This window comes from Marmota flaviventris, chromosome 1, assembly GCF_047511675.1.
Source record: "Marmota flaviventris isolate mMarFla1 chromosome 1, mMarFla1.hap1, whole genome shotgun sequence".
In the NCBI taxonomy this organism is placed as follows: Eukaryota; Metazoa; Chordata; class Mammalia; order Rodentia; family Sciuridae; genus Marmota; species Marmota flaviventris.
Window position 1 is genome coordinate 150,442,469 of NC_092498.1, and position 12,104 is coordinate 150,454,572.

General features: G+C 53.4%; 1 protein-coding gene across 2 annotated transcripts; it reads right to left on the minus strand.

Annotated features, from left to right (window-relative positions):
• Nucleotides 1-1,277: 1,277 nt before the first annotated feature.
• Susd2 (sushi domain containing 2) lies at nt 1,278-9,962 on the minus strand. Of its 2 annotated transcripts, none has more exons than XM_027923390.2 (15): nt 9,793-9,962; nt 7,994-8,201; nt 7,663-7,814; nt 6,998-7,165; nt 6,289-6,463; nt 5,968-6,169; nt 5,703-5,788; nt 5,360-5,628; nt 5,131-5,274; nt 4,748-4,906; nt 3,139-3,387; nt 2,704-2,976; nt 2,395-2,571; nt 2,210-2,309; nt 1,278-2,083 (listed from the first exon to the last, which is right to left on the minus strand). In XM_027923390.2, exons 1-15 carry the CDS (start codon nt 9,866-9,868, stop codon nt 2,059-2,061), a joined length of 2,463 nt encoding a protein of 820 aa, XP_027779191.1. In that variant the 5' UTR covers nt 9,869-9,962; the 3' UTR covers nt 1,278-2,058. The 2 variants fall into 2 exon arrangements, with proteins under 2 accessions (XP_027779191.1, XP_071465226.1); XM_071609125.1 differs by having other exon boundaries at nt 2,194-2,309.
• Between the last annotated feature and the right edge of the window lie 2,142 nt (nt 9,963-12,104).

Here is a 12,104-nt window from a genome sequence, read left to right on the forward strand (position 1 = left end):
ATAACCTGTCTTTTACCCTGAATGGGACACCCTCTGCTAGACTTACTGAGCCATGAAGTTGCCCCAGCCCTCCTGGGCTCCTTGGGTGCCTGTACCTACATGTTCAGGCCTTGACCAGGAAACCAACCTTTTATTGACTGAGGTGGCTAACCTGGCCTGGTTTGGCACAGGGATGCACTGGGGACTCAGGCAATGGGAAATGAGACTTTACCTCATCTGCAGAGAGGAAAGTACCAGCTCAATGGCCAAGCGGCAGGGAGCACCACCCTGCCCCAAGTTACAAGTTCAGAGGAGTCTAAGGACAAGGCGAGGAGGGATCTGGGAAGAAAGGAAACTGACCTCATTATTCCTCTAATTTCTTGGATGACCCTTCATCCTTCCAATTCCTGTCAGCTGTTTCCTTATATAAGCTCCATCATGCTTTTCTTCCAGGAAGCCCTCCAGATGGGAACTGTCCCTGCCTCTAAGCTCTTCTATTTCTGTCCTGGACCCTTTATTAAGTGCAAGGCTCAGTGAGTGGGAGTCCTGAACTCTGTTACCACACCTGCTTGCAGCAGGTTGTGGAGGAGATTGCCATCCCCAGCCATCTGGGACAGGGCACAGTCCCTTCCCTCAAAACGTTCATTGGTCCTACCCTCTGCTGCCTCCATGTGGCCACTCCTAGAACTACATGCTATACTGAAGCCTTCACTCTCTTAGCACCCACAGTACCTGTGGGCATCCTCAGCCCCATCCTCCCCCATACTTTCTCCACCTAAGATCAAGATGCCTAACCCTTATTCAGAAACCTATCCACAAAAGAGACTTTGGGCTCTACTTTTCCTCCAGCTGGCTCCTAGTTTGTGCTTCCATGGTGTTCGGCCACTCATAGTCTCAGAAGGCAGGTAAGGAGCTGCTCAGGTGGGCAGCAGTGTCATGTCTGTGTCTAGCTTCTGGACATTCCTGGGTGAAGGAAAATGAACCTTACTCACTCAAGGACTTAGGCATGGCCCTACTAATTACTGCCCAGTCAAGAAGCAGCCTCTTGCAGGGCAGTGCCAGGGTCATGATTAGGGACCAGCTTGCTGCAGGGCATACATTTCTTCTCAGAGAACACCAGGTGAGAGCAAAGGGACAGGAACCTGGGCTGGGAGAGCGTGGGCATGGCCAGGCTGGATCTGCCCCTTCCCATCTCCTGAGTAACCAATGTGACATGGCCCTTCATTTCCTACCCCACAAGGTGGTCACTATTCTGGATCCCATTTTATACATGAGAGAGGTTGTAGAGGCCTGTCCCTAGTCACCTGGGAGTCAATGAAGCAGACAGGACTTAGACCTTGATACTGTAGGTAGTGACTTCACAGGGTGACCATGGAACTCTCCAGAATCAAGCTACAGCATAAGCGCCAGGACAGCAGGAAAGGAATACAGAAGGTTTGTTTTCTCCTTTTACAGGTGGGGACAGGGGGTATAGAGATATAAGCCTGGAGTGCAGAGGGAGGTCTCTTTCCCACTGGAGGACTTCCTCTCTACCTAGGGGGCCCTGAGGTCTCTTGCCGCCTTGGGGTTGAGTCCACCTGAGGTTTCAGGCTGGGACCATGGTCTAGGCACCAAGACCGCTTGGCACTGAGGCCCCATGGGGGAAGGGCAGCAGATCTCAGTCTACCAGGGGTCATGCCATCGGCGTCAGGCTATGCAGAGTGAGGTATTAAAATCTGAGTTTCTGATGCAGAAATATTAGGCTTGGGACACAGGCACTAGCACTAGCTTGGGACACAGGACATGAGGTCTCAGGTCTTAGGAATTAGAACTGTGAGTAGTAGGGAAACAGAACAAGGGGTTTTTGACAGGGATTTGGAATTCCTAACATTAGGTATTCTGCCTCCATCTGAGATGACAGACTAGGTATATGGTCTTGAGTCCACAGGTGTTAAAGGCCCAGTTATCACGTGTCCAGACCTAAGGATTTGAGAATCATAGGACTGGTGGTTAAGTTATTGGGAGTCCAGGGCCTTCATCTGGGAGGCTGGGTCTTGGCCTTGATGTGACCCTGTGCTGCTGGCCAGCCATGCTCCAGTCTCAGGGCTGCAAGCTCCACATGTTCCTGCAATGGAAATGAAGTTGGACCAGTCACAATTGTCCCACTGGCTGCCCCAGGGTCCCAAGAAAGCTGAAGAGGGGGATAGGTAGGGGTCTGTGGGTGGGGCTCTCAACCTGGGTAGGGTCTCACATGTTGCCCTTCCTTCGTAGCAGCACATAGATGATAGAAACCAGTAGCACCACAGCCAGCCCTCCGAAGATGATGCTCAGCAGTACCGTATAGCTCCGTCCTGGTGAGTGGGCCAGAGTAGTGAGTGTAATCTAGGGCATGTGGGCATGCAGGGGTGGGAGGGTGCACAAGAGAGGTATCCTCACCTAACTGGCACTCTGGAGTAGGTGTGGACCAGGTGCCGTCAGCCTGGCAGGTGCTGGTCTCTGCCCCAGCCAAGCTGAAGCCGCTGTTGCAATGGAAGTGCACAGTGGAGCCCACCAAGTACCTGAGTCCCTCCTTGTGCCCATTGGTGGGGGGAGCCAGCCAGCCACAGGACATCACTGGAGTAGGAGCAGAACATAGACAACAGGTCTAAGTTGCTGGCCACAGCATGCAGCTGGCCAGTCCTAGAGGCCATATCCTAGTGCAAGGTGGCTTCTCACTTGCCCAGGCCTCCTCTCTCCCACCCTTACCAGGCTGTAGGCTCTGCATTCGCTGCTGGTGCAGTTGGTGGGCAACCAGCGTGGCATTTCCCACACTCAGGCTCCCGGTGGCTGCCACATCGAATATGCAGAAATGATCATTTCCACACAGTTTGGCTGCCTCTTCTGCCTGGCTTGGGCTGAGAGTGGTCTTGTCTGGGAAGAGGGGCTCAAAGGTGGGGTCATGCTTAGGTTGGTACACGAAGTTGTTAATCAAAAACCAGGAGTCATACGTGAACAGAGAAGAGGTGTTGTGTACTGCCCCTGTGGAGACAGGTTGCATGCCTGGGTGGACACAGCTCTGAGTAGTGACCAAGGGTCTGATGTCCCTTGGTCCACAGATCCCACCTGTGCCATGCTCCAATCCACCCTACCCCACTCCCAGCTCTGCTCATTCTGCCCAGTGTTTTCCACAGGGCCACTTACAGTCAGCCCCAAACTGGAACAGCTCCTGAGCACTGGCGTTCAGGGGCAGGACCTGTCCACTGTGTAGGGTGAAGTCATCGGTGGGGTCATTATTAAGTGTCCCAAGAAGGCCACGGGTGTGGGTCAGAAACTTATCAGGTAGCAGGATGGCCACACTCAGGAAAGGGCCCTGTATGCTGACCTCCAGGCCAGCCCCTGATGACAACATGATGGATACCTTGTCCTCAGCAGCCACTGACAGGAACAAGCCTGGGCACAGGTGAAAATGGACTTAGTCACTCCCTGTGGTCCTTGTGCCTTGTCCTCATCCTCACCACAACCCCAGAATGGGGTTGGAGGCACCTAAGAGGAAGAGGAGGGCTGACCTCCTATGATATGACTATGATTATGATATTCTACCATCTCCAGCATACACTTGCAGCAGGAACCCAGATGCACCCAAAGTGCCTAGTTCCTGCAGAGAATCTCCCCATGCTGAGGCTGCATGTGGGGGCATATGGGGACAGGGCACAGCCCCTTCTCCCAACACATTCATTGGTCTTGCAGCAGTTTCACCTGTCTCTGCCCTTTCTGAGGGTCTTTGTATATTCATCCGCTCTATTTCCATTGGGTACTATTTTGTTTGGAAGCCCCCTGAAGTATGGGAATGGTGGTGGCAAGGGAATGGGACACTGAGGCTATTACTCATTTTTTTTGGGGGGGGGTTACCAGGGATCAAACTCAGAACACTTGACCACTGTGCCACATCCCCAGCCCTATTTTGTAATTTATTTAGAGACAGGGTTTCATTGAGTTGCTTAGGGCCTCACTTTTGCTGAGGCTGACTTTGAACTCTTGATCCTCCTGCCTCAGCCTCCTGAGCTGCTGGGATTACAGGGATGCACCACTGTGCCTGGCTGAGGCTGCTACTCTTGTGTGCCACTCTTAGCTGTGTTCTGAACTCTGCAGGCATGGCTTCCTTGCAATGGCCTGCCTGCCTCTTTCTTTCTTCCCTTCCCCTTTTCTCCCTCTTTTCCTCTTTTTGGATTGAACCCAGGGGTGTTCTACCACTGAGCTAATCCCTCAGCCCTTTTAATTTTGAGATAGGGTCTCATTAAGTTTCTGAAGGCCTTCTAAGGCTGAGGCTGGCCTGGAACTTACAATCTTTCTGCCTCAGTCTTCTGAACACTGGTTCTATTACATCCAACTTGCATGGCTTTTCATGATGGAATGAGTGACCACAACAAAGCAGTAGAGCCATGTGGACTAGCAGTGAGTCCTGGCATGCCGGCCCCTAGACTCCTTTGGGCCATAAGGAGGCCCCATCCTTCAATTCTGGCCTCTCAGGGGTATGACATGGGTAACTTTATAGGTGTCAAGATGTGAGATCAGACCTCAGGCTGGACCCCTGCTACCTCTAGCCTAAGACAGCAATGGTTAAGGGCACAGATTCACCCACCCGGCTATGTTTTGCTGGACCTATCTCCAATCCCCAAGAAGCCTCCATCTTTGTTTCTGAGCCCTAGACACCACCCTAGTCCTTAGCCAGGGCTGGGGAGAGGCACAAAGTCCCTAAGGCTACCTTCAACCCCTGGGCAGATCACTGAACTTATCTAGCCATGCCACTCACCCTTCAGGTCCATCCAGCTCTGTTCAGCAAAACTGAGCACCTCCTGATTCAGCAGCACCTCTAGGACCCCAGACCTTTTGGCCAGCCGCACCTCTACCACATCTGAGTTGCCCTCCTGGACAGCCACTGCAGTCAGCCCTGTGCCTCGGGCCTGTGAGCCTAGGATAAGAGGTGCAGAATGGGAGCTGGGGCTGTAGCTCAGCAGTAGAGCACTCGCCTAGCATGTGTGAGGCCCTGGGTTCGATCCCCAACACCACATTAAATAAATAAATATAAAATAAAGATATTTTAAAAAAAGAGGTGCAGAATGGGGTTGTCTTGGTTCCTATTTTCCCCTCTAGATGACCCACCACCACCCAGAGACTGTGGGGCCCTGGTCTTACCATTGGTCATCATCCCTGGCTGAGCCCGTGCTTGCACCCTCAGGTCTGTCAGCACCGCCTCTAACAGCACATATTCGCCACGCCCATTGAATGTGAGGTTGGTGCCATCAAAGGTGACAAAGTGAGGATCCCCGAAGACAGAGGCTGGGGCAAGAGCAGATTAGATAGGTCCCCCAGTACCTGGCCCTGCCCAGCCCTCCCTGGGGCTAGTGCTCAAGCTGGCACCTACCCAGGTGTGGGGGCCGGTAATTGCGGCAGTCGCTGGAGGGCCGCCGCCGCATGTAGCGGGAGCACTCGGGAGCCCAGAGGCAGCAATAATAGAAGCTGATGACATCATAGAGCCAGTGAGACATGCTGGGCACACGGGGTGGTGTGCGGTATGGGGGTGAGCCCCAGTCGTGGCCACGGTCCGGGGTGCTGCCACTGGTGGAGTCCGCTGTTAGGAGCTGTGTGCCAGCTGCCGTGTAGCAGCACTGCTGACCTGAGGCATACTGGGGACTGGTAGGGGAAGGCAAGTCAGGAGCCTACCCCCAACCCCTGCCCTGTCCCTCATCTCTGGTCTAGTGGCTCACCTGGCTTGTACAGAGCGTACACAGTGTACGGCCCCAGGGTGGTAGGTGCAAACGCTGCCATGCTCAATGTCACAGCCGTAGTCTGTCTGCAGAGTAGCCAGTGGCTATTACCTGGGTTTTGCATCCTCTCCCTCCTTGGGAGCCAAACCCAAGGGGATCCTCTGAACCCAACCTCACCCCCTGAGGGTATCTGTCTCAGTGGGGAGGCTGGCCCCACCCATCCCCCAACATCCTCTCCCAAGCCCTAATGGGTTCAGGGGCTCACAAAATAGCGGCCAGAGTCAGCTCGGGCTTGGGCCAGGGTGCAGGGGCAGTCGGGCAATTCCTTCAGGAAGTTGGGCAGCTGGTCCTCCAGTGCCTCCCAGGCCAGACACTGTGCACGAGCCCAAGCCACAGAGTCCTCTCGGAAGTCGTTACCCAGGTGCCAGGCCAGAGCATGATCATTGGTCCAGAGTGCCAACACATCCCTATGATGGTGATGATTCATGAGCTAAGGGCCAGGCATGGCCTGGGGTTTCCCAAGCAAGCACGATGGTCTACATACAGTTGGATGCCCCCAGCCCATTCTCTGTACTGAGGCCCTTACTTTTTCCCTAGATAGTTTTTGCTGTCAACGATCCGCAGAGCACCCACTTTCCATCTCTGATAGTCAGGAGATGCAGGTTTTGGAGTGAAAGTGAAGAAGCCAGAGTTGGGAATGTTTCTGGCCAGGGTATACAGGCATGACCACTCTGCTGTCCAATTCTCTGAGTATGGCTTCCCTGAGGGGAGAGAGATTCTTGGTCAGCCCTAGGACTCCTCTGAAGACCCCTGGGGCAAGAGAGGAACCTGGACCCAGTCTCTAGCACTGAACAGCTTGACAGATGGATGAAAGGGCAATGGATAAACAGATGGTCCTCATGGGAGGGCTTGCTGGAGTGTCAGGAATCCCTTGCTTTGGTGCTCCACTTTCTCCACTTCAGGGTCACTGTCCCTGTATCATGCCAAGCTCAGAGAGGAAGGATCAGATCCAGTTTCTCTTTTTCCAGCATAAGCCTCCTATCCAAAGGCCAGGGCAATCAAACCTTCTACTAGGCCTGGGGCCCAAACAACCAGTCATCCTTTCACCATGCCTTCCCCCTCATTCAGTCTATTCTTCTTCCCTAGATTGATGTTTCTTGCTCCTGATCCCCCAAACCTACCTGGAATTCCCTTCCTTTCTCTTCCACTTACAAGACCCCACTCCCACACCTAGGACACCCATTTCTGGGAGCTCAAAGCTCCAGATGCCTCCACCAGCCCTGGACCAGCCTCACCTGTCTCTTCGTAGCCCCACAGCTCAATGGTGACAGCCTGCGTGGGCAGTCTTGAGGTGTTCCAAGTGAGACTGAGGTTACCTGTGGTGCCTGGGGTGCCGTAGTATTGCCAGCGGGTCTCATTCACCAGCTGGCTCTTCTCTGTCTCTGACACTTTGTAGGGGTGCACTGTGCAGAGGCAGGTGAGGGGTAAGTGAAGGCCTGGGGCCTAGGTGGTGCAGGGGAGGAGGCCCTGAGGCTATAAGGTCTAGGGAGAACTCTCAAAAATAAAACACTTAAGCAGCTGGCTGACTTGTCCAGTCCCTCATAGAAGAAAAGGATAGCAAGGCTGGGAGAAATGAGGGCCTGGCCTGGTCTGGCCTGGCTGAGCTGGGTGGCAGGCACTGGCCTACCTTGTTCAGGGACCCACTGCACCTCCACTCCTTATGGGCTGATACACCCATCTGGATACCAGGAGGTTGGGTAATGAGATGGAGGAACACTTGTCCAAGGGACTGGTTCAGCCAGGGTGGCAGGTGGGTGGACTAAGTCTCAATGTGCATAGATTAGCACTGGGGAAAGTCCCTATGGGCTAAGGATGTATGGGGGTGGGAACCAGGACCCACAGAGGGTGCATGCCATCTGGGGCCCACAGCCTGGACTGACTTGGTGGAGTGAGGGCTCACCAGCCAGCCAGGTGCCTGCATAAGGGAAGGAGCGACCATTGTCCATGGAGATGTTGAAGGGGATGCGACCACTCTCATAGAGCAAGGGTGATATACAGTGGACTTGCCCCAAGGAGTCCACATGACCAAGGGTCTGGATGCTCTCCTTAAACCTGTGGAAACAGAGCTAGTAGGAACAGCTGGGCCAGTGTGATCTGACCAACTCAAAGGCCCAAGTCCCCCACCTCCTCAGGAAACAGTGTAGCCAGCTGTCTCTGTGCCCTCCTGCCTATTCTTGGTCCCAGGGCTCCACCTAGCCAGCCAGTGGGGCTGGGAGTATGGGGCCTCCCACCTGCAGATCACACCATCTGTGGAGCTGAACCACTTGAGATGCTGTACCACAAAGTCCTTGCCACCCATCATGGAACCTGAGGATGGTGAAACCTCCAGGCAGAAATTCTGGAAGTCCAAGCAGCAGGTGCCAAGGCCTGAGCAGGTTGGGTGGCAGGAGCAGGGCCCATTCCGGTCCCCACAGCGCAAGGAACAGCTATCCTGGGCACCTGGAAAAGAAAATCCTGAGCATCTGGCTAAGGTACATGCTAGGCTTGCTGCTCTAAGCACAGGGCCTGCCTCTAATTTTCCCCAGAGTCAATTAAGGGAAGCATTCCCAGGGAGGATTGCTGGTTGGAACTGCCCTCCCTGGTCAGCATGTGGACAAAATGGAAAGCCATGAGTTCCTTGGGGCTGGGGTCAACCTTAGCACAGATAATCCAGTGGAGTGACTAGAAAATAGTAAAATGAAGAAAAATGCCTCAGACATTCAACCTTATAGGGTCAGAAATAACTCTCAGGGATCTACTAGCTTTCAGACACTAAGGCCTTATAGCTCACAGGGCAGGCGTTCTGGGAAGGCCACAGTTGCCTGCGTCCTTGACCTGGGCCTGGGGACCTCTTTTGGCTCTCAGATGGGTCTGTGGACAGTGTGCTATCTTGGGACTCCATAGTCTGGAGAAGGACACTTCTTGCTCACCAAGGCTGGGGTCTGGTCACATAGCCACGTTAAAGATCTAGGAGGGACTGGTGCCTGGGCTGAGCTTGATCCATTTTACTTTCCCAGGGGGCAACAATAGAACTCCAAAGAGAGCCCCAACTTCAGGGAAGAAGGTCAGGGGTGTTTCCTTCCTCTGGGGGAAGAGGAGGGACATTTCTAATAGGGAGCCAAGGAATAGGGAAAAGGTAGTCAGGGGTGTGCCATGGGGAGCTGTGGAGGTCACGCCTAAGACTTCTCCTATGGATAATGGGGACCTGAGGTAGGGCAAAGACTGGGGTGGGGTGGAAGTACTCAAGTTAGAATCACATATCTCACTTGGCCCTACACCATCCCCCACAACCAAATGAGGCCAGTCAAGGGCTGGGCCTGGGTTTGAGCCACCAGAATGTCCCTACTTAAGTGCAGTGCCTGGCATTCAAGAGTGGCAATAAATATTTATTGTCTCAAGTGGTGTGGGGAAGAGGCTTCTATATGCCAATAAGTACGATAAAAGTGGCAGAAGGGTTGTGATACTTCCCTGCAAGATGGAAGACAGGGTGGGGTGGAGGGCTGTGGGTGGGTGATGCCTCTCTGAGCCTGAGGCCAGGGTCCCAACTCTGGAGTTCAGGCCTTCTGCTAGATTTTCTTGGGTTCAGTCTAACCCTGATGAGGACTAACAAGCCTGCCTAGAGCTGGGAGGGAAATTGGGGGCTCTCCATATGCAACCACACTCTTCACTGGGATTTGGGGTGCAGACCAAAGGCTCCGCTGCTCTCCCCTACCTCTCTTCTAGGCAGCCATGGCTTCCCGTCTCCCAGAAGCATAAGGCAGGCTCAGTCCAGACTTCCTTCCCATCCCTCAACCCTGGAGCTTCAGAATTTCTTCCCACTACTCCCAGCACAGTCACAGAGGCCCTGACAGATGGACAGAGGCCAAGCCCAGTGGGGCTTGGAACTGCTCTCCCTCAGCATGTGGACAAAATGGAAAGCCATAAGTTCCATGGGGCTGGGGTCAACCTTAGCACAGATAATCCAGTGGAGAGATTGCATAATCTACCCCAAGCCTGGCTGATTAGGCAGATGGACTGATAGACAAGGGGACAGAAGCGGGTGGGAACATACCTGCTGTGGGCCTGGGCCCGGAGCCGGGGACTGTCGCCAGCAGCAGCAGGACCCAGGGCAGGAGGGCAAGCTTCATGGTGAGGTCTGGGTCTGTAGTCAGCAGCAGCAGCAGCAGCAGCAGCAGTGCAGTAGCTCAGAGGCGGCAGGAGGCTCTTACTCCTTGCTGGCCTGGCCCCGCCTGCCTGCCCTGAGCTTTGAGGCACCGCCCCTCCCTTCCCCACCCCACCCGTCTCCCTTCCCACCCCACTTATTCCCCTCTCAAAGTCCACAGGTGCCTGAGTAGAACAGCAGAGCCCAACCTGCCCCGTTAGCACATTCCTGGCCCAAGCAAAGGACATGGGAGAGGGAAGAAACCCAGCCCTGGGACGTTGTGGGAGGGATATGGGGCTGGAGCCTCCAGCTGCAGAATCTTTGGCACGTGATGAGCCGGATGTTCAGAGGTTGCAGCTTGGATCCTGGGTCCCAGCCCAGTCCTACATAGAGGGGCTGAAGGGTGGGGTTCCTGAACGGGTGTTTGGTGTGCGGGCAGGAGCTGTCAGGTCAGTCCCAGGTTGATCCTTGGCCAGAGGCAGCTCTGGGAGGATTCCTGTTGGAGGGAGGAAGGGGAGGGGAGGGGAGTTCCCTGAGATTGAGACAGGCCCACTCACAAGCTCAAGTGATCCTCCAACCTGGGCCGGGGAGCCCACAGATGCACAGCCTGCTGCAGGATGGGTGAATCTGGTCTGTGCTTGAGATTGGCAGGATTCCAGCCCCTGTGCCTTCTGGTCAGATTTCACATCCTTAATTCTTAGTTTCCTGCATGGAGGTGTTGCTAATTCCTCCTCAAAGTTTGATGGGGTGAACAAGCAAACAGATTCTAGCCAGGGCTTGCCCCTGGTGGGCATGTGTTTGGTGTGTGGGAAGGAGCTGTCAGGTCAGTCTCAGGTTGATCCTTGGCTAGACAGCTCTGGGAGGATTCCTGTTGGAGGGAGAAAGGGTAAAGGAGGGGAGTTCCCTGAGACTGAGACAGGCCCATTCACAAAAAAGTGATCCTCCAACCTGGACAAGGGAGCCCACAGATGCACAGCCTGCCCAACTACACCCACCCTTGTGCTGTCATTCATCAGAGTTTGCATAATCTCTTTAATCTTTGGGCAGATGAGGAAGCAAGATGGAGACAGCAGGGGACAAATCAGGCCCCAGGTGGCTTTTGGGAGCCCATGCAATCAGGGAGAGCTAAGTTCCAGGCCTAGGACTTCTCACTCAGGATTTGCCACCTGGGCTGAATGTTAGGACAGGTAGGTGGTCCTCCCCTACCCTAGCTGCAGCTTCTCAAGGTGTCCTAAGAGGGTGTTTATTAACTTTGCAGCTAGTCTTGCACAGCACCGAGTTGAGGCCATCTGGGATGTGACCTGCCTCGGCCTGAGGCCCCATCAGTTCATTATTCTCCCATGTCTCACCTAGGTCTGCCCTAAACTACTCAATGTTAGTGGTCACCCACCTGCTCCTCCCTTGGGTCCAGATCCAAACAGAGAGACTGGCTCCTATTATAACAGTGGTCCATTTTATACTTTGAATATAGCCCTTGCTGCTCTGCCACTGCTAGTTATTTAAAAATATTTTTCAGGGCTGGGGATGTGGCTCAAGCGGTAACACGCTCGCCTGGCATGCGCAGGGCGCTGGGTTCGATCCTCAGTACCACATAAAAATAAAAGATATTGTGTCCACCGAAAACTGAAAAATTCCTTCCCTCTTAAAAAAATATTTTTCAGCTGGACACAATATCTTTTTTTTTTTTTTTTTTTTAATGTGGTGCTGAGGATTGAACCCAATGCCTCACACAGGCTAGGCAAGCATTCTACCTCTGAGCCTGCAACTTATCTTTTAAATGGAAGTTTCTTTTCTTTTTTAGGCTCCTCCCTAATCTCAGGGGAAACAGATTACCTTTCTTTCACATTTTAGGCAGATTTATCTGTTCTTGAGCACACACTCACCATAAGAACAAAGTAATCCAGACTTTGGAGATAGTACCAGCTCTCAGAAATGACTATGTCCAAATGAACAAGTGAATTACAACTTCAACAGTGTACACGTGGAATGTAGCCTTTGAATCACCTCTTAAAATCCCCCTATTCCTGCTGATAGGCAGAATCACAGCTTCTGGGACAGAGTTCCCCTATGTTTCTCCTTTGCTAGCAAAGCAATAAACCTTTTTTCTTTTTCTGTGTCTTCGTTATTGGATTGGCACTGAGGACAAGGACTGAGCTTTCAGCAACTACTGAAACTGTCAGAGGAAGCTTATGGTTGGGGGAGTTGGAAAAGGGCAGAGTTGC

Coding starts and splice junctions, on each gene's coding strand:
- Susd2 (XM_027923390.2), bottom strand. CDS start 9,868: ATGAAGCTTGCCCTCCTGCCCTGGGTCCTGCTGCTGCTGGCGACAGTC. Junction 8,202..9,792: donor CGGGCCCAGGCCCACAGCAG/GTATGTTCCCAC, acceptor TTTCTTTTCCAG/GTGCCCAGGATAGCTGTTCC. Junction 2,977..3,138: donor GTTCCAGTTTGGGGCTGACT/GTAAGTGGCCCT, acceptor CTGTCTCCACAG/GGGCAGTACACAACACCTCT.